This window comes from Anopheles coluzzii, chromosome 3 (assembly GCF_943734685.1).
Source record: "Anopheles coluzzii chromosome 3, AcolN3, whole genome shotgun sequence".
Taxonomy (NCBI): domain Eukaryota; kingdom Metazoa; phylum Arthropoda; class Insecta; order Diptera; family Culicidae; genus Anopheles; species Anopheles coluzzii.
This window is the reverse complement of record NC_064671.1, coordinates 74,660,215-74,681,082: the sequence shown is the minus strand read 5'-3', so window position 1 is coordinate 74,681,082 and position 20,868 is coordinate 74,660,215. Positions and strand designations below refer to the sequence as shown.

Sequence of the window (20,868 nt, the reverse complement as noted above, 5' to 3'; positions counted from 1 at the left end):
GAGATTTTACACGTTGTGTTTTTCACACTTCTCGCACGCTCTTTCGTTCTTTTTCTATCGCTCGCTCGCTCGCTCGCTCGCACGCTTCTTTTTTCTCCTTTCTCTGTGTGTGAAGGTCGCGAAGACTGACGATTGATGATGGTGATGATGGCGATGATCCGATTACCGCACACAACACCCAATATCAGCCATGAACTCTTGGCCCGAACCCCGTCTTCCTCCACTTGCTTTCTTCTTTTCTTTCAGCGCGCGACCAAGAACAGACACACACAATGAGCATCAGTGGTTGTGTGTGTGTGGTTGTGTGCGTGTGTAAGCTGCCCTGTAGGGAAATGCACCAAGAACGAGGTGTAGGCAGAAGGTGCAATCATCGGTGCAGGTAAGAGAATAGACACAACACACACACTTCGACTTTACCCGCAAGGGAAGGATGCTGTCATTCTTCCCCCGTTGATGATGTTGATGACGATGCTCAGTTGCTGAACACACACACACACATAAGGAAGGAGCGATGATGCACTATGGACTTGATTAGAGCGCATAGAACGCAACAAAGAGCCAGGTACTGCTTTTTCTTCCCTCACTTCTTTCTTCGGCTTTCGATTGCTTTCTTTGCCGTGAAAAAACGTGTCTAAACATCGCGTCTTACTGCACGACTTGCACACACATACACACAGCAGACAGCGGGGGCAGGGGTAATTCTTGGGCGCATCACCATCATCATCATCACCATCATCACACCGAGATGGTGACGTTCTTCTCTTGTTGTTCCAGCTTCACTTCGCACAACTATTTGGATCGATGTTGCTTAACAATTACTTTTAAAATTCCTTCACACGGCTGATTCACCGCTTCAATGGGGTACGCCGGGGAACACACAAACAAACACACACAGCGGGCCCTTTCCCGAGGAAAAAGCTGCCGATTTTATTCCGCTTCCACGACCAACCCACAAGCGTTTGCAGAACAGACACAGGCGAGAGCCCGCAGCAAGCTGCACGACGATGTTGAGTGATGAAACACAGTGGGCGAACCCGCAAGGTCATGTGCGGTGACATTTTATGGGGAACATATTTGGTTCTAATTTTAACCTGTTCCATGTTCATTTTAATAAGTTTAAAATTTATTCATTTCGTACAAAAATTGTATTTTTTACTATCATTCCTTTTACAAACTTCGAAATAACGGATGTAAACAGCTGGAGTTTTGCGCACGCGGACATGAAGCACGATACAAGCACAGTGTGCAAGATATACTTTGGATAAACAATAGTTGCGAGGTAAAATACACACTAAAACCCACTCAAAAGCACACTTAAATCACGTGAAATGAACAAAATAATAATTCCCTTCGAATAGCTTCACAAACAAACTTCAAATTCCGGCAAACACTCAGCAAAAGGGCGGATTCTTCCTTTGGCTGATGTGTGCTTGACAGAATGTAAACAAACTGCACCCCGGTTCATGTGTTCCTGCACGGTTATCACGATCACGGCTCCGAAGCGAAAAAGTCCCCCCTCGAAACATGTGTGCTGCTGCAAATATTGAAGTGTAAGGAATGATTTCATCCAAAATCCGTCCATAATCATAATCACTCACCCAAGTTTGCGATTTCAGCTCCATCAAGATTCCTTTTCCCACGAAGCGCGAGGCGGAAATCGCGTACGATGTGCTGCGGGTAGACAGCGAGCCGAAGCGTAGTTTCGTACACAAAACGATCACCCTGGAGGAGAACCATCTGCTGCTGCGGCTGGGCGGCGAGCAGGCGAAAAACGTGCGCGTCGGCGTCACCTCCTTCTGCGAGCTGCTGCTCCTGTGCTGCGAAACGCTCGACCAGTTCGGTCCGCCCAAGTCGGACCGGTACGAACATTACTAGAGACCGGACCATGCCGGAACACACGCCGGCACCGACGCCGGGCCGGGCGATCTACGGCTTCGCGCTCTATCTGCTCTTCCAGACGCTCTTCCTGCTGTACGTGCTGTGGGCGTTTGTGCCGACCGTCTGGTTCGACCGGCTTGGGCTGACCTACCTGCCGGACAAATACTTTGCGCTCTTCGTGCCGATCCTTACCCTGGTCGCCGTGACGCTGTTCGCGTTTCTCGTCTACCCTTCGCTCGGGCTCGCCATGATGCCGGACGTGGACGAGCGGACGACCGTAGCGGACGGCAACAGTATCGTGCGCTGCGAGTTCCGCTTTCCGGACGGGTTGTGCTGCCAGCAGCGGGTGGAAACACCGCTCGAGCGGGGGTGGAACGTGAGGCGGCACTGCGCGAAGCACAGCACGCGGCAGGGAGCGGTGGAAACGCAGCGCACGGTGCGTGTGGCCAACTTTTGCGACTGCCCGTACGAGGGCCAGTGTTTGCTGCGGAAAGATCCGGAGTATTTGCCGACGCTGCGAAGCAAAGATCCGATACCGGCGGTTAGTGACCTCAGCCTGTCCCAGGTCAGTCGAACGTTGTACCATCGAAGAGGTAGATGATAAGAGCAGATAGAAGCGCGTTTTTCTTCTGAATTTATATAAAATGTAAAATATGTGTGTACATGTGTTCACTTTAAACTAAACTTTTATTATCAATCGCGCGGGTTGAGTTTGGGAAGAAAATTAACAGTAAGAACCACCTCAATCGTCCATCTTTGCCTTCTTGTTCCGGTTGCGGTTCTTGACGTTGTGTGTTTCGTAGAAGTTGCTGCCAATCTTTTTCCGCTTGCCGGCCCGCTCGATCGCCCGCTTCTGCTTGGAGGTAAGCTTGGCCGCCTTCTTGCCGCTCGTTTCCGGCTGCTCCTCCGTCTGCTGCTTGGCTGGCGCGGCATCTTCCGCCGGTTTCTGTTTCCTCTTCGTAAGCTCGCCCTTCTCCTTGGCGCTGCGATGCACCACCCTGCCCTGCTGCTCGTCGTACTCATCCTCCGAGTAGAAATCGCTAATGCCGGACGAATCTTCATCCTCCTCGCCGGCCTCCTTCGCCGCCTTCTTGCGGTTCGCTCGCTTCGCCTTCGCCTCCGCCTTCTTCTCCTCCTTCAGCTTCTCCAGCAGCTCCAGATCGATCTTGTCGATTTCGCGCACATCCTCGCTTTCAAACTCCAGGTTGACCTTGATCTTGCGGAAGTCCTGTATCTGGAACAGCTCGCGACCCTTCTTGACCGTGTCCGGAATGGTTGGCGTTGCCGTCACGCCCGAGTACGTGCTCTTCTGGTCCTCGTCCGGCTGAAGCGTGCGGTTCAGCGCTTCCGCCTCCTCGTCGACAACGGTTTCCTGCTGCTGCTGCTGCTCGTGGAACGATTTCGGCACCTCGAACCCTTCCGGTGCCACGTAGAACGGGAGCCGGCCGCGCTGCCAGTCGTTCAGTATCATCTTCGCCACCGTCTGCACGTCCGGCTCGCCCTTCTTCAGCAGCTTGCCCGTCTTGCGCGCAATCTGCTCGAGGAAATCGATATGGTCCGCCCACTCGGTCACGCCGTACGTCTTCACCACGTACTCCTTGCGGATGCGCTTCAGCACCTCCTCGATGTAGTCCTCCGGGTTGTTGACCAGCTCGACCCGCACCACCGCCTTCAGCACCTTCTCCGTGTCGGTTTCCGCGGTCGGGTAGACGACGCCCGGGCAGTCGATCAGGAAGATGCGCTTCATCAGCGTGATGTACTGCCACACCTTCGTTTCGCCCGCGATCGGGGCCACCTTGCACACCTTCTTGCTGCGCAGCGCGTTGATGACGGACGACTTGCCCACGTTCGGGTAGCCGATGAAGCCGACGCTGATCTGCTTCTTGTCCACGTGCAGCTTGCCGATCTGGCGCAGCAGATTGATCAGCGCACCCTTGCCGAACGGGTGCGTGAGCGAGGCGTGGAACGCGATCGTCGGATACTCCTTGCTCAGTATCGCGACCCAGCGCTGCGTCACCCAGATCGGCACCAGGTCGACCTTGTTCAGCACGAAGAACAGATGCTTGTGCGGCTTTTCCTTGCGCAGGAACGTCTCGATGTACTTCGAGCGCGTGCCCATCGGGTCGCGCGCGTCCAGCACCTGCAGCAGCACGTCCGCCGAGTCCACCACCTTGTGCAGCTCGTTCCAGATGCGCTTGCTGCCGCCGGCGGCGAAAATGTACTCCCGCACCGCATCCTTCACCCCGCCGTCGTCCCGCTCGATGTCGTGATCCTTCGACTCGTCGTACTGCTCCGCCGACTCTTCCGCCGTGCGCGTCAGGTCCTCCAGATCGCGCACCTTCAGCGTCGGCCGCTTGCGCAGCTTCTTCTTGCCGAACGTCGTGTCGTAGCTTTCCGTGTCGAGCAGATGGACCCGCTGGTAGCGGGCCGACTCGTTCAGCAGCGTGATCGGCAGGTTGGTCGGCTTCATGATCACCTTGTACGGGTCCTTCACCGCCTTGCCCATCTCTTCCTGGAACTTTTGCAGCGACTTTTGCGAGATGACGCGCGAGTTGGCGAACCACTTGGGGGACGGTTCGACGCGCGCCACCGTACCGCTGCTGACCCACCCCTGGAACGGGGCGGGCGTGACAATCTTTCCCCGGCGATCCCGCTTCGCCTTAAAGTTCCGGTACATCTGCAGCCGCTTGATGGTGGCCTTCGTGCGCGGCTTGGCCACCCCCTTCAGGCCCTCGGTCGACCGGTCCGGGTTCATCGAGTGGGTCGACTTGTTCATCGACATCTTCCGGGGCGGCCCCGGCCGGGAGCTCACTTTCGGCATGTTGGCTCACAGTTTTTCGGGGCGGTGTGAAAAACTGAGGGGAGGAAAAACCACTACGGTGCCGAAAAAACCGCGACGAAAAGTTGGTAATTTACACGACGCAAATAAAAACAGACACCGCAACACGCGGCTCGTCGTACAAATACGATGACGGATCGGCTCGGCTTGACAGACGGCACGTTTTGTAATTGTTTGACGTTTCAGCATGGCATACAGTAGTTGCCAAACCAAGCGCGCCAGAGATAATAAAATTTAACAAAACGGCATTTTTGTGTTTTTTTTCATTGAAAGCTTTAAAAAAAACTACTCGTTCATATAGAGCGAGACTCCGATTGAAATCCATTGATGTTTGGCCTTGTAGGTGTCAGATTAGTGATGGGCGTGTCGATCCGAACTTACCTGATCGGAGCCATCCAAACGTGACTCGGAGCACTCATGGATAGTAATTTTGGTTCCAGTAGATTCAGTAAGTTCGCCAAAGCATATGCGACTCCGAACCGTGTGTAATGAGTCCAATAAGTTCATACGAATTCAATAGGTTCAGTAGATTCTATGGGTTCAAACGAGTTCAGCAAGTTTGGTGGGTGCATACGAGTTCAGTAGGTGCATAGGAGTTCAGTATGTTGATTTGTTTTACAGATAGCGAAAGAGAATCTTCTTCTTATTCTTCTTCCTTTTCTTCTTCTTCTTCTTCTTCTTCTTCTTCTTTTTCTTCTTCTTCTTCGGCTCAACAACCGTTGTCTTTCAAGGCCTATCTCTACTCACTAATGAAGTGCGCTTGGCTTTCAGTGGTAAAAAAAACGATTTGACAAGGGGGAAAAACAAGAGATACCTGAGTATGACGATTGCCAACTTACTTGTGTAAATTTGATTGTCAATTCTACGGTTAAGGCTACTAAACACGTATGCATCCACTGAACCTACTGAACCTATTGAACTCGTACACACCTAAAAAACTCGTGTGAACCTATTGATCTTGTATGAACCTATTGAACTTGTATGAGCCTAATGAACTCGCATGAACCTATTGAACTGCTATGAACCTATCGATCTCGTATGAATTAATTGAACTCGTTGCACCCACGGGTCGAAATTGTATATGCTTTGCTGAACCTACTAAACTCGCCGGAATCGATTCCATCCTAGCTGCACCCGACCCCGGATCCATCCATTAGTGGAATCGTATGCCCCATCACTATGTTAGATAGTCCACCAGATCTCCCCCAGAAAATGCTTGTATAAGGATTTAAAATTGGATATGTTCAGTACCGGTTCTACGAATAATATTTTAGAGACTTTTCTCATCAACACCAAATCCGACCTTGGTTCCAAAATTAGTCCAAATTTCATCCAAAATTAAACCACCTTCTGCTACTTTTTTGGCCGGAACTGTACCCGCGTACCTGACAGTACCAGCTGTCATTCCCTCAGCGGCCGTTGTTTACATTCTACTCCCACCGCTTGCGCCCGCAGTAAAAAAGACCTGTTTACGGCCGGAACGTGGACGGTCCAATCCCAATCGGCCACTATTTGTTGCCAGCAGCTCGCCGAGTAGTGACACGCGCCCGGTTGCGGTCAGTTGTGCGATCCGATCCTACCCCCCTTCGTAGTGCGTGTGACGCGGCCTACCTACATTGGAATTCGAACCAAACGACCCCCCGCCGCCGCCGCCTTTCTACCATCCACTGCAGCCGGGCTCCAGTGGCACACCAGGGGAATCGTCGAAAGCGGGCCGCCGTCGTGTGTGCGTCAAGGTGAAAGAATCCAGCCACACACAGAGATCGGTATCAAGGTTGGGGAGGGGAGGGGTGTGTGTGTGTCCGAGTGGTGCGCGGTTTAAACAAACTTTCTCCTCTCTGTGTGAAAATCTCTCGTGGGCGCACTGGTGTGTGTGTATGAATAATCTGTTTTGGTGCAACATTCAGTGAGTTTCATTGATCATTTATTTTTCATCCCCTTCTCCCCTTTTCGTTTCGGTCGGGATGAAATTCGTTGTTCATCCCCTTAATTCGCTGGAGAAGCAGCTTTGTTGAACAAAAATTCCGAAAAACCGGCTCCGACGGGTGTGCTTTTGCGTATTTTTGCGACGTGTCCGCGCGCTCGCGACCCGACGGCCGGGTCATTTTGGTGACGCAGATGCGCTGGGGAGGTTACGGCAGACTGCCCGCGTGCGTGATAAGTGGTGCGTCGTCGTGGTATTGTTTCGCTCCCCGTGGTGTAATCACGGCGGTGGTGGTCGTAGCCGCCGGGGTTCAATGTACAACCTCCGCACCATCTCCACCAGCACCACGAGTTCTGCTAAAGTTCGATTGATCGATCGATCGTGCGCGCGTTTGTCCTGATTTGTGTGCCAGTTTGCCAGTTTCCCGCTTTGCTCAATGTTTGCTCATCATTTGACCGTTATTTGTTTCAGCGATTCGTTCGCACAGTTAGCAACCTGCGGGCGTGTGCATGTGTGTATGTGCATTGATAAGAGAAAGTATCCGATGAAGAAGCGCATTCGGTGTGCTTCTTTCTTATTTCGTGTTGTGCAAAACGGTAGAAAAAACATTCCGTGGCCTACTGGTGCCGTGGGGCTACGCATAAATACGCGCTACATCAATTTGTTGTTTCCGTCTTTTCACCCGTGGTTCGTGTGTTTGTGTGTGTGTGCGAGTACAATCGTGTGCGATATCGTGGCTTATGTTTTGTTCCAGTGCAGTTCCGCTAAGCCTTCTCCCCCCATATATCTGCACACGACACCGACACGGTGTTAGCAAACAATCATAAACAGAGTGGCGTGTTGTTTGTGTGCATCTATGTGTGGGTGTGTGAAGATGCATTAATTTGTGTGTTTTCAATGTGTTTGCTTGTGTGTGTGTTTTTCTCCCCCTTCTTAGCGCAGTTTCCAGCCGCGAAAAAGTGTGCTTTTTGTGGGGAGTGGAAAATTGAAAAGTGATTTTTATAGAAAAAAGTGAAAAAGAAAACACACACACAGCTTTCAGCATCAACTACCACCACCATGGCCTCAGTAACAGCGACCGAGCAGTCCAGGAAGAATGTTGAGTTTATCTTCAAAAATCTTCTAGCTGGAGGTAAGTAAGACTTTAAGCTGAAATGCGGCACATTTTTTGTCTATTTTTTATATTATTTCCTATTTTTTTCTTTGAAGTAAAGACTGTTTCCTTTAAACAACACCGTTAAATGCACTTGTTTATCTTTTAAATGTGTTTAAGCATTTTTTTGTTTCATCATTTGTATAATATATTTGTCCTATTCTAGTTTAACAGTTTAACTACAGTCAAATTTGATCTATTTTTCTTTTTTTTTTGCATTTTTTAAATGATGATTTGATTAATTTTGTACGCAAATTTTTTAAAGATGATAATAAAAATATTGTTTTATAAACAAGTTTCAACAAGTAATAAAAGAAATCAGAAAGCAGAAACATAAATGATAATCAATATCAGATTGCTAAAATTTAAGTTACATTTGTGAAAAACGAACATGAAATTTATGAAATTGTGCTGTCGAAGTAAAACTTAACGAAGTAAAACAAATAAAACAAGTTTTAAAGTTTGTGGTAATATTTCCACAAAAGAGGAAAAATTACAGCACGAAATGCATGCAATCGTTTTAGAAATGGATTTTGTCAGTTGTTCAATAACATTTTTGATTGTTTGTGAACAATTTAATCGCTTTTAGGTAATTTCCTTACACCATGTTCTAGTTCGAGGAGATTTTTGTGTTTTACAGGCCTAAAGGGATATTAGTCATTTTTTTATTTTTTTATTTAATTTTAATTCTTTTTTATTTTAATTTAATTGTTTTCGATTTTGACATTCTGTAGAGTTGTATAATATATTTCAATAATTCAAAGCAAATTAACACAACAACATTTCTTTCAATATTTTAAAACAAATAATATTTCAATCCGGACATCAATTGGAACAAATTAAAAAATGCTGTACAAATTTACGAGAAATGAACAGCAAACGCTTAAGATTTTATGCAAAGTTTACATTTGCTTTTATTTGTTTGTTGTTTTATTTGCTTTTATTCACAACCTTTGATAAAAGTCATAATATATTAATGCAATATTTCTGTTTTCTTCTGTCATTAATTTATGAAAATTTATAACTTTGGCCCGTAGCAAACAGATGATAAAAGAAGATTGAAGAATAATAAAAGAAAAATACAACCTAACAAATGATTTATGATAACCATATTTATCAAATACAGGGTTTTCCAGGTCTCGAAAGCATATATAGGCTGGCAGGTCCGCGTAGGACATTACGCCAAAAAGAAGAAGAAGAAGAAGAAGAAGAAAAAGAAGAAGGGTTTTCCAGGGGTTTTCATAGTTGTGGGACACTTCCTTGACTCTTTCTTGTTGAACTTCTTTAATTGGAAATTGGACTCTAAGGCAGTATTCCTATTGGATTTGTTGATGAAGATTGCTATCCAATTTTCCCATTACATTAAGTTCATTTCACCGAAGAAAGAGTCAATAAAGCGTCCCACAGCTATGAGAACTCCTGGAAAACCCTGTAATGAAAATTATTACAGCTATCTATCGCAGATGAAACAAAAAATGACTTAAGAACTGGATACAAGAATCACTTAAATATGACTTTCATTTAACCATTATCTAATGTACCAGTAAATGATTTGTCCATAAAATGGCTTTAAATCTTAAATTCTATTAATATGAAATTTGAAAACGCACAAATGTTTAATAGTAATTTCCCTTGACCTCGTCCGTACGATTTTTGAGGTGTAGCTGCAGCAAAGCGCTTAAGCCTGCTTGCAACAACGCGCCAGCAGGTAATAATAACGCCAAAGGAAGGCAGGGAGGGGAAGAGTAGGGCCGTCATATTTACAATCGTTTCTTTCCCGATGTGTGTGTTTGTGTGTCCCTACTACTAAACCCACCATTGCCAAACAACACAGCCAACGTTGATTTCATCTTTTCACACATCTTCTTCCAGCGTGACCTTACTTTGTACACGAATCTTTGTTTTTTTTTCTTAGCTATTTTATTCCCTTCCTTTTCTCTTCCCTTTCCTTCACACGAAGGAACGTTTGTACTGTTGCATGCATTTACAACCTTGTCACTTTCCATTTCGACGTTTTAATTTGTCGTTTTGTCGGCACTTGGCTGTGGCTGCTGCTGTTTACTCATCTGTGTTTTATTGGCTGTAAACGGGTTTTCTTGACCAAATCGCTGCGTGTACTTTGCACGCTGTAATTGTTCGGTCGTGCCGCGGAGTGTGTGCCCCGGTCTTGGTCAGTCTGCTTAAGCGTGCGATGCTGTGGATTTCACTCCTCAATTGTAGCTCAATTTTGAAATTCATTTTAAAATGCTTGAATGAGATCTACCAACTAGTGGAACGAGATTCATTTATTTCGTTACTACACCATTGGAATTTATCAAACCTTGAAGGTGTAAAATGGCTGTTTTATGTTTAGCTATGTGTCACACAGCATGATTAGCATTCCGTAGCATCTTCATCCACCAGCGAAACCAGACAGTCGTTTAAAGTCTAATCATGCAAACATGTTCACCCTCCCCGCTACTCGACCGTTTCAGGTGTGGCCGGCATGTGCTCGAAGACGGCCGTCGCGCCACTCGATCGCATCAAGATCCTGCTGCAGGCCCACTCGATCCACTACAAGCATCTCGGCGTGTTTAGCGGGCTGAAGCACATCGTCAAGAAGGAATCGTTCTTCGCCCTGTACAAGGGCAACGGGGCCCAGATGGTACGGATATTTCCGTACGCCGCCACCCAGTTCACCGCATTCGAGGTGTACAAAAAGGTGAGTCGATGAAATACCGGAGATGAACGCACCCTTCATTTGTTGTAATTGCATATTACACTTCCCTTATTGCAAACAGTATCTGGGCAAAGCGTTAGGCACGAACCTGCCGATCAAGCACGCGGACAAATTTATTGCCGGTGCCGCCGCAGGCGTGACGGCAGTCACCTTGACGTATCCACTGGACACGATAAGAGCGCGGCTTGCCTTTCAGGTTACCGGCGAGCATCGGTACAACGGTATTGTGCATACGGCCGTGAGCATCTTCCGGACGGTAAGTGTGATAAAATGCACTCGCAGAAGTCATTAAAAAAAATACGAATATTTAATATATAAGATAAAACAAAGCTTAGAAATCTTGAAAAGCTCGAAAAAAAAATAAAATAAAAAAATATAAGATAAAACTAAAAATAAGATAAAAAAAATAAAAGATAAAATAATATCAATAAGTTTAAAATTTAACATTGAATTTGATAGTAAAAAGGAAATACAATAACAGCATTAAATAGCAAGATGAAAAAGTTACAATCGACATGAACAATGAAATTTGAAAAAGAATGAAAAAATGATAAAAATTCAATCAAATATAATATTTAATATACTTTTAATATATCTCAGGTATTCCCCGAGATACGCGGTACTTCTTGCAGGGTTTTTCAGGGGTTCACATACTTTTGAGATACTTTTATGATTCTTGTTTACACCAAATGAACTTTATTTGAAAGAAATTGGACTTTAAGGCACCCTTTTTCGACAAATCGAATAGGATTTTCCAACGAGTTTGTGCCATAAATTCCCATTCCCTTCACATAAAGTTAATTTCCCATAAGAAAGAGTCAAGCAAGTATCCCACAGCTTTGAGAACCCCTGAAAACCTCTGTATATTTGGATTCGGAGACATGCGGTTTTAAATAAGATATTTCAAAGTTAGAAAAAAATGATAGAAAAAAGGAGAAAAATAAAATAAATCCCTTTAGAATGTTATTACTGTACTGTAAAAATAGCATTAATGAGGTAAAATTTTATATTAAATTTGACAAAAAAAAAAGAAATAAATAATTCTAATTAAAAAGAATGAGAAAATGATAAAAATCGCAAAACATACGTAAATTTAATATAAAACATAATGTAACTGACACATGAACATTGGATTAAATAGCAAAACAAGAAAATGAAAATGAAAAGCAAAAAAATCATTAATTCCAAACAAATTAACCTCAAAACAAAACATTAACAAGATCAACTTTGATTCAGCCTTACAATTAAGTACATAAAACTGAATTTGAATTTAAAAATTAATTATAAATGATTAATGCAAATATGTTTAATTCTTTTTTTGTTTTTTTTTTTTTCAACATTTCCGCAAACCCAGGAAGGTGGACTGCGCGCCCTTTACCGTGGTTTCGTGCCGACACTGATGGGCATGGTACCGTACGCTGGCTTTTCGTTCTACTGCTTCGAGATGCTTAAGTTTGTCTGCATGAAGTACGCACCGGGCATTACGTGTAAAAAATGCGACAGAAACACAGGTAAGCGGTCGGCAGGCTTATTCATAAATAAATGGGGGAAAACAACACAACCAACGCTTTTGTACCGCTTTGTTTGCCTAACTCTCGTTGTCTCTCCAGGCGGGCTAGTACTTTGCGTGCCGGCAAAGTTACTGTGCGGTGGATTTGCTGGTGCGGTCGCACAATCGTTCTCCTACCCGCTGGACGTCACCCGAAGGCGGATGCAGCTGGCAATGATGAACCCGGAAACGGCTAAATTTGGGTAAGAAATCTCGCACCGCGATCCTGTACGCGTAGATTGTAATAATGCTGCAGTTGACAACGAGCGATATCTTCTGCTTCCATCGCCTTCCATCGCTTACCATTGCTTCATTCATGTTGCACGCTGTTAGCTAATCGGTGTGTGGTGGTGGTACTGTACATCGGTGTCGAAGTGTTGACCTCCAAAGGGACCAGCTTTGGTGGATGATGGGTCGTCCAGGGTGTGCGATAGCGTCGAACAATCGTTCCTTTCCGTTGTGGCAGCGTGTATAGAGGGAGAGAGAGCGCGCGCCGTGCCGCATATTTGCATATTTGCAATTGCATAACAAATGATGCTTGCCGTTGACCACAAATCTCCCCAAGAAGAGCATCTTCCTCTTCAAGGAAAGTTGCTTGGAGGTTTTTGTATCGCTTATCGATTATCGCTGACTTCTAAAGGAGGAATTGAGACCGAAAATGTATAACGCTTCACACTTCGGGTGTTGCGAGGTGAGCCGGTATCGTGAAACGGGTTTTGTTTCTCGTTTTGCGGTGACACGTGCGATGACACACTCACACACACACACTGCTGGCGGACACAACTTTCTCACCAAACATGCCAACAAGTGCCACGCGGTCTCAGGCAAAAGGGAAGCGCTGTCGTTTGACAATAGAGCGGCGGTTGTGATTGGAGCAGGCTGCTGGCTCCGTTGTGTCCAACCTCCTGTACCGGTTTCCAGTTGTGTGAGCATTCATTTGAGACAGTGTTGTCAAACACTCAAAGGGCTTTGAGCATTACATTTTCTTTTGCTATCAGTTCTGTTCATTTGTATATAAATGGGATGTCTTGTTTTAATTCACTATTGGCAGAATCGCTCCCATAACTATAGATGAACGTATAATAACGATTTCATTTATTAATTTTGGTTTGCTTTTTACACATTCATTATTATTAATTTAAAAATATATTAAATTTTTGCTAAACGCCGCAGACATCCCTGACCTATATTAGTTCACCTGCAGACACGCAGCCGAGGTCCATCCGATCGGCCGTGTTGTGGACGATGCGGATGTGTCACCCATCGTGACATTCATTCGAAAGGCATTCGGGGAGCGTAATACGAAGGCAGCTTTAGGCAGACGGTTACGCAATGCCAATTTTAAAAGGCAGATTTTACGAATTCCACAAAGAGGAGAATTCCCTCCCTTCATTCACTACGGTGCCGCAGCAGCCCAGGTTGTTGTACGAAATAGTACAGCTCTTCCCCTTCCCAAACCAAAAACTGCGGCTGCTAATGGATGTTTGGAGCTTTTGCAAACGATCGATTTCGGTGCCGAGGTGTACACACGGCTAAAACAGTCTGCCCGTCCGGATGTGTAGATATCATTATTTCTCCATTTACGACTCTTTACCCTTCCAAAAACCGTCGATCGGCGGCGGCGTTTACTTGCCGATCGTTTTAGCCGCTCCGTTGATAACTTGTTTGGGGTTTTTGGGTTTTTTTTTTGCGCAAAACGACGCAAAAGACGGAAGGAATTTCCAGGCCTGGCATTATTTGCTGCCGGTTGCTTTAAATTGAAGAATGAAGGGTAGAAGCAGACGAAGGAATGAGTACAGCCAAACAGGTTGGATGGTGTATTATCTTTCCTTCTTACTTCACACCGCGGTGGAGTGTGCAGGTGGTTGATATATATATTTTTTTGTACATAAACGATTCTGATGAAGTAACTTTTACAGAAAAGGTGAGGATTAAACGAACGTTAGCACTTTTTAGGGGCAATTAACTTGATTTTTATGATCGTTCTGAGCTTTACTAATTCACGATCGTTTCGTATAATTAAAAGAAGCGTGTTAATTGGTTGATGCTATCGATTAGTTATTGCTGATAGCGCAGGCAGCTTATTCTAGCTTCATTGAAAAAAAAACTTCTTACGCATGTCTTTTAAATCATGCCTAACATTTCGAGTTAACTCGCGGGGGACTTGTTGATTTGGAATTGAATTTTCCCAGGCTTAATTTACGCAAACCTGCACGTCATTCCACAACCGATGGATAGTGGGAGGAACAAAACTGTCTTGCAAGGTATAGAACAAGACTAATGACGCAATTCGCTTCGGGTGATTTTCCTTTGCGCTGCTCGTCGCATCATCCATCACACAGCAAAACATCCCTGCGCGGAAGGTTCATCCAACAACATCAGCCACAGCTTTTCAGCACTCATCTGTTTCTTAATCGTTGTACAATAATTAAAGCTTGTGCCCAATGGGCCAGCACAAAAAAAGCAAAACGCTCATTAGTGTTCGGTTTCCATCATCCTCCCTTACAAAGCGAAAAGTGCTGCTTATGCAATGGTCATTGTGGGGGGTTTTTCTTTTTTTTGGTTTTCATTTCTTTTTGCTCCGCGTTTCGTCACAATACACAATTCACTTTCGATCTACTTACTAATTCTACTTTATCTATTTTTCCCTTACTCTCGCTACCGATGACACGCTCTGGTGATGGACACGATTACTTCTCTTCGTACGATTCTGTTTCTGTTGCGCTTCTTCATCTCACACTGACACTTATTTGGTTGGTTGTACAATAACGCCACGATGCTGTATCGATGGAAAAAATGCGAAAACAAAAAAACCTCCTCCTGTCCGTCGTTTAACAACGTCGACTGCACTAACTGTGGCTGTGCAACGTTAATTACCGCACGCGCACTACTCGGTACTACTTTCTCCCGCGGCATTCCACGTGCGATATGCGATTGGCTACTGCCGTTTGTTACCTCGATTTATGGGGTCTTTTTTTTTGGGATCGTCGTCCTCTGCATAACTTTTCCTCGTGAGCGATAAAACCCCGCACCTGGCTTATCGTTTTTATGGGGGCTATTTCTAATTGAATTACATTACGCCCGCCCGGTACGATGTTCATGGGTTCGGTGCGCGGTGGTAAACTCTGCTTAATAACTCAATTGTGCCGCCCTCCTCTCCGTTTCTCACCGCGTTCTGGCTTGGGTGCAACTGTGGATCGATTAACAAACCGATCGTCCAAACCAATGCGTCTACTAACAACAACGCGTCGACACAAACGCTCTGCGGTACGGCAACATAACACAGGAGGTGGGTATATATACTTGCGTGCTGCAACCGTTTTCTCATTCTCTGCACGCTTTGCATGTGTTTGTTTGTTTGTGTTCGGCTTCCGCGTTTGTCCGTTTCCGTCTTTGCTGTGTGCTGTCTAGTGATCATGCGATCATGTTCCCAATAGTTGTTGCTGATTGGTTCTTAAGCTGTAGATACGGCTAGTGAAGCGATGGATGTCGCATTATTAAGTAATATTTTGTTTGTTAAAACGTGTATATATGTAGTATTTTTGCAAGAGCTGTAGAAACGATAGGAATATTGATTCGTTTTACATCAAATTCGGCCTTGTAGGCTTAATGTTACATAAAAAGAATTTTAATTCATAATATCAAACAAAACCTGCAGTCTTGTTGTCAAATGTTCAAGGGCTTTTAGACCTTTTCCCATCGTGTGTGTAGCTTATAATGTGTATATGTGTGATTTTCATATTTATTTGTTCCTTGTTCAATTTCCATTGTCAATCGATTGATCATGTGATAATGATTAGAAGCTTGCTTAATTTAAAATATAAACCAATTTATTTCTTATCTAAACTTATAACATCTCTACCTCAAATAAATTGTTAACGCTATTAAATAAAATACCCAATACCAAAAGATCATCTGCCTAGCACAGGGGGGGGGGGGGGGGGGGCTCGGCTTGCGGTCCGCCTATCTGTGCCAGATCATAGGTAATGCGGTTGAACTTTAGAGGGCAGTAAAACCGGCTTGATAAAGCTCTGGTGGTCATTCCCATTGAGGTCATTCGTCTTGCTGGAATTCGATCGACCCCAAATGATGAGAGGGCGATGCTGATGATGTAAAACGATTCAATGCGATGCCAACGCTTTTCAGTGATAGCTTCCATAAATTAGGCGCGCAAAGTAAATTAAGACTAATGCTAATGCCCATCATGTCACAATATAGTGGAACGTCGTGAGGGTCCCCAAGCATTTGTATGAAAATTAATCGTTTAAAATTATATGAATCATTAATTTTTGAAAATTAAAACCATAATTTTATATAATGTATTTAGCTCTTTACGAGCTCGTAACACTAACGTATATTAATGGATTTGTAGTGCATTTAGTGGATCTTTTAGTTGTGATTTATGTGTGCCTCACAAAAATTCTGACCAATTTCTAATATTTTCCTCCCTTCTTCCCCCCTTTTCCCCATTCACCCTCTTTTTCACCTTTAGCATGGGCATGTGGAAAACGCTATCGATTATCTACAACGAAAACGGCATCATGCGGGGCCTTTACCGGGGGATGTCGATCAACTATCTGCGCGCAATACCGATGGTGGCCGTGTCCTTCTCGACCTACGAGGTATTAAAGCAGGCGCTTAAGCTCGACACGGGCATGAAGATATAATGACAAGCCGGTAGAGGAAGCTTCATAACGACGTTCGGTAGTAAGTGCGCGTTACGAGGGCGGGATTGATTTTTGTTATGCTTAGTTAATTTGTTTATTTTGAGTTTAGATTATTTTATGTTTTTTTGACAATTTTCATTACCACAACAACACATCTTCCCTCTCTCTCTATATGTAGCTAATTTTTCGTTCATTTCATGTGTAAGAAGGTATCTTGTTTTGTTTGTAGAAGTAGAAGCTACAGTCGTGACAAGGTGGAAACGGCACGATCGTACACTGCTTCACTGAGCTATCCAGGAGTACAGGGGTTCCTTAAGAGATATTTATTTCTATAGCTTTTACAACTGCACAGAGCTACCATTGTCCTGTAAAAAATCAAAAGCAGAAATGGTCGTAGAAGATGAACTTTCTATCACCAAGTTTTTATTTCATTTAGTTGTCAGGGTGTGTAGGGGGGAACAAAATGCATCACACCTATGACGTTTGTGCTTTTAGTACAACAAATGACATGGACAGTCACCGTGACACAGAATCAATCAATGGAAGTATTAATGTTTAAGCAAGGTTTCCGTACTTAAGCTTAAGTAAGGAGAGGCAAAGGCAAGCGTTTCTTGAACCATTATTCGCAACAAAAAAGAAAAAGTAATAAGAGTGTTTTAAGGATAGCGTTGATTGTCGTGACTATGAAGTGGGAAAAGGAAAAAGGACATGCACACACAATTCTGTTGCTTTACGCATTAGGTGAAATAATGATTGTCAAATTAGTAGAGTATACTTAGCGGCTTATGATGTGACTAAAGAAGTGAGCGATGGTAAAAAAAGGGGAAACGGGGCGGTACGTTTACGTACGAAATATACGTTTTTTTCCTATATTTTCTGTATTTTTTCTGTTACGCTACCAAACAAGGCGTTAGGGAACAATGCTAGTAGTAGCGCTGCTGTAACACGGCCATTTTTATATGTTTGTATCTCTTTTTTTTTGCCCCGGTTTGGGGGAAGTAACACATTCAACAATCATACTACACAATACCGTTTCAGTGCGTTAAAGTAGGTTTCTTTTTAAAACGGGTTTTCACCAACCCATTTTCTCCCTATTATCTCGAAACTCTGCAGTACAGCGTACGTGTGTGTGTGTTGTTTTGTAGTTTGCATTGATTTCTTATATTGTTCTGTTACATTTTTGTCCAACAAAAGCATTGTTACAATGGATTTTCTTCTCTCGTGTCTTAGTTATTTAGAATATGTGAAGGATTTTCCTTCCATGACACCTTTCCTTGTTAGACTAGTTTTCCTTTATTTTAGAACAACAGTTGAACAGAGCTGACTAGAGAGCGCCTTTTGGTGGTCGCTTATCGGCCCCCATGGCATGGATTGCACACGAATGGTTTATATTTAGTTTGCACAGGTGTTATTGTATAAAGTTTTTGTGTATCTTTGTAACTTTATTTTCATTTAAAAAAATAATGAAATAGTTGTCAAAAATTTAATTCCAGTTTTGTCAAAAAAAAACAATACTCATCAAATCGCCATTCTTTTCTCGTCAAATATTTCTATAATTTATTTCTATCGTTTGTGGTTGGAATATAAGCAGAAAAACCCTTTTATAAGCGTAAAATACTGGTTGCGTTTAAAAAAAACATAATGCTAAATTAATCTTCAAATCTTTGATAACTGGTTATACAGGGTTTTGCAAGTCACTTTTGAATGTAAACATTGTTTTTCAACACCGTGCAAAAAAATATTTCACATCACTCTGATATTTCATTTCCATCATAATAAAGGGTTTTCCAAGTCAGTTTCGAATGTGCACATAATTATTCACCGCCTCCAATATGTTTGTCAACAGCTGTAAAATGGTTTATTTGTTTCAAAATGAAATTTCAGTTTTAACACATGATTTTCAACACATAACAAAGAGCTTTCAAACTCAATCCAGTTTGAGACGTTTTGAAAATCATGAGGTAGATTTTAAAAATTATGATGATGTAAATGAAATGTCAGATCGATGTGCAACAACATTTTGGATGCGGTGAATAAAAATGTTTACATTCGAAACTGGCTTGGAACCATGTAATACAGGGTTTTCCAATTCACATTCAAATGTGGGCATCATTATTCCCCGCCTGCAAGATAAACATCAACAGCTGTCACTTATTGTATTGGCATTACAATAAGATTTAAGTTCTTACATATGATTTTCAACACATCACAAAGAACTGTCAAACTATCAATCCAGCTTGAGACGTGTTGAAAATCATGTGGAAGAACTGAAACTTTATTGTGATGCAAATACAACATTTGACAGCCGTTGTAAAACTTCTTGGAGGTGGTGAATAATGAAGTTCACATTCGAAAGTGACTTCGAAAACCCTGTAGTTTACAGAATTTTCCAAGCCAGTTTCGATTGTAAATATTATTATTCACCGCATCCAAGATGTTTTTCAACAGCTGTCAAATGATTTATTTGTTTCAAAATTAAATTTCAGTTTCAACACATGATTTTCAACACATAACAAAGAACTGTCAAACTCAATCTAGTTTGAGACGTGTTGAGACGATCATGTGGAAGAACTGGAGCTTTATTGTGATGCAAATACAACTTTTGACAGCTGTTGAGAAACTTGAAGGCGGTGAATAATGAAGTTCACATTCGAAACTGATTGGGCAAACCCTGTAATATTTTTTTTAATTTCCTTCAGCATGATTTTCAACATTTCATGGGTATATTTCCATTGTTTTTTCACCGGGGTTTGAAGCATGATATCATCACCCGTTGAAGTGTTGAAAATCATGCTGAAGAATTAAAAAAAATATTATGATGGAAATGCAATATCAGAGTGATGAGGAACAACATATTGCACGCGGTTAAAAACAATGTTTTCGAATTCGAAAATGACCTGGAAAACTCTGTAACATAGTAACATATACACAGATTCACATCTATATATTCTTTATATGAGTGATAAGCAGCAGTACCTCGGACTAGCTCTGCTCGTTCTAAACCCCTTTGTAAATATTCAAACACTTTTCCCCCCTCCCAAAACTCTCCTCCCAACCAACAAGGGTGATTAGAACTGGCCCTGACCTCTGATCGAAACCGATTCGATTTTTACCTTCTTTCCTTATGCCTACTTATGCGCTCCTCCGGTTCCGATTTCAAACATTGCGCGCGCAACACACATGAAACGTACACCTAAAAACGGGGATCAACAACAATGCTCTTGGTTGGTGGAGGGGAGGCTTCGCAGAGACAGTCGGCACGCGCACTCGTGTGCTCGTGTGCGGGGTTGAATGGGATAAAAGGGCTTACTGCAAACATCGATATCAAAAATAGGACACGGCTGATGTACGGTTCTAATCGAAAACACAGTGCAGAGGATAGAGTATCCGTCCATGACCAGTGGTGATTCTAGCAGACGTTTCTAGTACGTTCAACATGGTGACTAGAGTGTTTTTGTTTTTGTTTTCCACTTTGGGGGATTACGTTTGAAGGAATTACACACAAAATGTAATACACACTACACTACAACAATTATTTGTGTTTTTTTTTCGCACTCAGTTTTGCGGAAATACAGTCGGTGCTAGAGGCGTTTCAATTCTTCTGCAACGTGGTTGCTCTTGCTGCGTGTGATCGGTGTTGCTTATATTAGTTGAGTTTCGTTTTCTCATCTCACCGTTTCATTTGTCTTCCTTAGCGGGCTCTCCCTTTTGCCATCGGCTAAACAGCAATCCTTTCTGAAGCACATTTTCCACCATGACACCCGCCATTACACTGATTCGTCGTCATCGACCCGTCGTTCGCGTGTGTAATAATCAATCACTCGTTTTCCCTGTATCACAACGGGCTAAGCTTTACCTTGGCTCCGTTTGCCCACGTTTGCCCTGGTGCTGTTTGATTCGTCTTTGCACAATTTCATCCAGTTGAAGCTTCATCTCCGTGCTTGTGCTAGCTCGTAGTTAGCTTTCCTTGACCTTGGGGATCACTCATCGCTCAACCTGCCGGCGACCATTTTTTTATGAGTTCCATGCCATGACGACCTTCTTGAACGGCACGAAGACACCGTGCAGTGGTTCGCTGTGTTTGTTCGCGCCGGGAGAGAAGAGAGCAAAAATTTAAATTGGTTTCCAGTGCCCTAACA

General features: G+C 43.7%; 6 protein-coding genes across 18 annotated transcripts in view; 3 read left to right on the top strand and 3 right to left on the bottom strand.

Moving 5' to 3' along the window:
- LOC120957015 (CTTNBP2 N-terminal-like protein) overlaps positions 1-1,279 on the bottom strand; it is a 32,158-nt gene extending 30,879 nt beyond the window's left edge. For all 5 annotated transcript variants that reach the window (XR_007452739.1, XR_005751888.2, XR_005751889.2 and 2 more), the window contains exon 1: positions 820-1,279. The gene's annotated coding sequence lies outside the window, so the exon portion shown is untranslated. The remainder of the gene's footprint in view (positions 1-819) is intronic.
- Positions 1,280-1,285: 6 nt separating this feature from the next.
- Positions 1,286-1,875, top strand: LOC120957019 (EKC/KEOPS complex subunit LAGE3). Its single transcript, XM_040378925.2, has 2 exons — positions 1,286-1,550; positions 1,617-1,875. The coding sequence occupies exons 1-2, from the start codon at positions 1,525-1,527 to the stop codon at positions 1,873-1,875; spliced, it is 285 nt and encodes a 94-aa protein (XP_040234859.1). The 5' UTR covers positions 1,286-1,524.
- A 10-nt stretch (positions 1,876-1,885) lies between these two features.
- Positions 1,886-2,562, top strand: LOC120957018 (uncharacterized). The gene has a single exon (XM_040378924.2). The coding sequence runs from the start codon at positions 1,886-1,888 to the stop codon at positions 2,477-2,479; it is 594 nt and encodes a 197-aa protein (XP_040234858.2). The 3' UTR covers positions 2,480-2,562.
- Positions 2,539-4,873, bottom strand: LOC120957016 (nucleolar GTP-binding protein 2). Its single transcript, XM_040378922.2, has one exon. It carries the CDS (start codon positions 4,697-4,699, stop codon positions 2,621-2,623), a length of 2,079 nt encoding a protein of 692 aa, XP_040234856.2. The 5' UTR covers positions 4,700-4,873; the 3' UTR covers positions 2,539-2,620.
- A 1,247-nt stretch (positions 4,874-6,120) lies between these two features.
- LOC120955784 (graves disease carrier protein homolog) lies at positions 6,121-17,601 on the top strand. 9 transcript variants are annotated; one of them, XM_049608374.1, is made up of 7 exons: positions 6,121-6,273; positions 7,584-7,773; positions 10,269-10,495; positions 10,575-10,769; positions 11,868-12,024; positions 12,124-12,265; positions 16,555-17,601. In XM_049608374.1, the coding sequence occupies exons 2-7, from the start codon at positions 7,701-7,703 to the stop codon at positions 16,727-16,729; spliced, it is 969 nt and encodes a 322-aa protein (XP_049464331.1). In that variant the 5' UTR covers positions 6,121-6,273; positions 7,584-7,700; the 3' UTR covers positions 16,730-17,601. The 9 variants fall into 9 exon arrangements, with proteins under 9 accessions (XP_049464331.1, XP_049464330.1, XP_049464326.1 ...); XM_049608373.1 differs by having other exon boundaries at positions 7,579-7,773; XM_049608369.1 differs by having other exon boundaries at positions 6,121-6,453.
- Positions 16,891-20,868, bottom strand: part of LOC120955783 (uncharacterized) — a 28,918-nt gene continuing 24,940 nt past the window's right edge. The window contains exon 7 of the mRNA XM_040376928.2: positions 16,891-20,804. Coding sequence (XP_040232862.2) covers positions 20,744-20,804 — 61 coding nt within the window. The 3' untranslated portion in view covers positions 16,891-20,743. The remainder of the gene's footprint in view (positions 20,805-20,868) is intronic.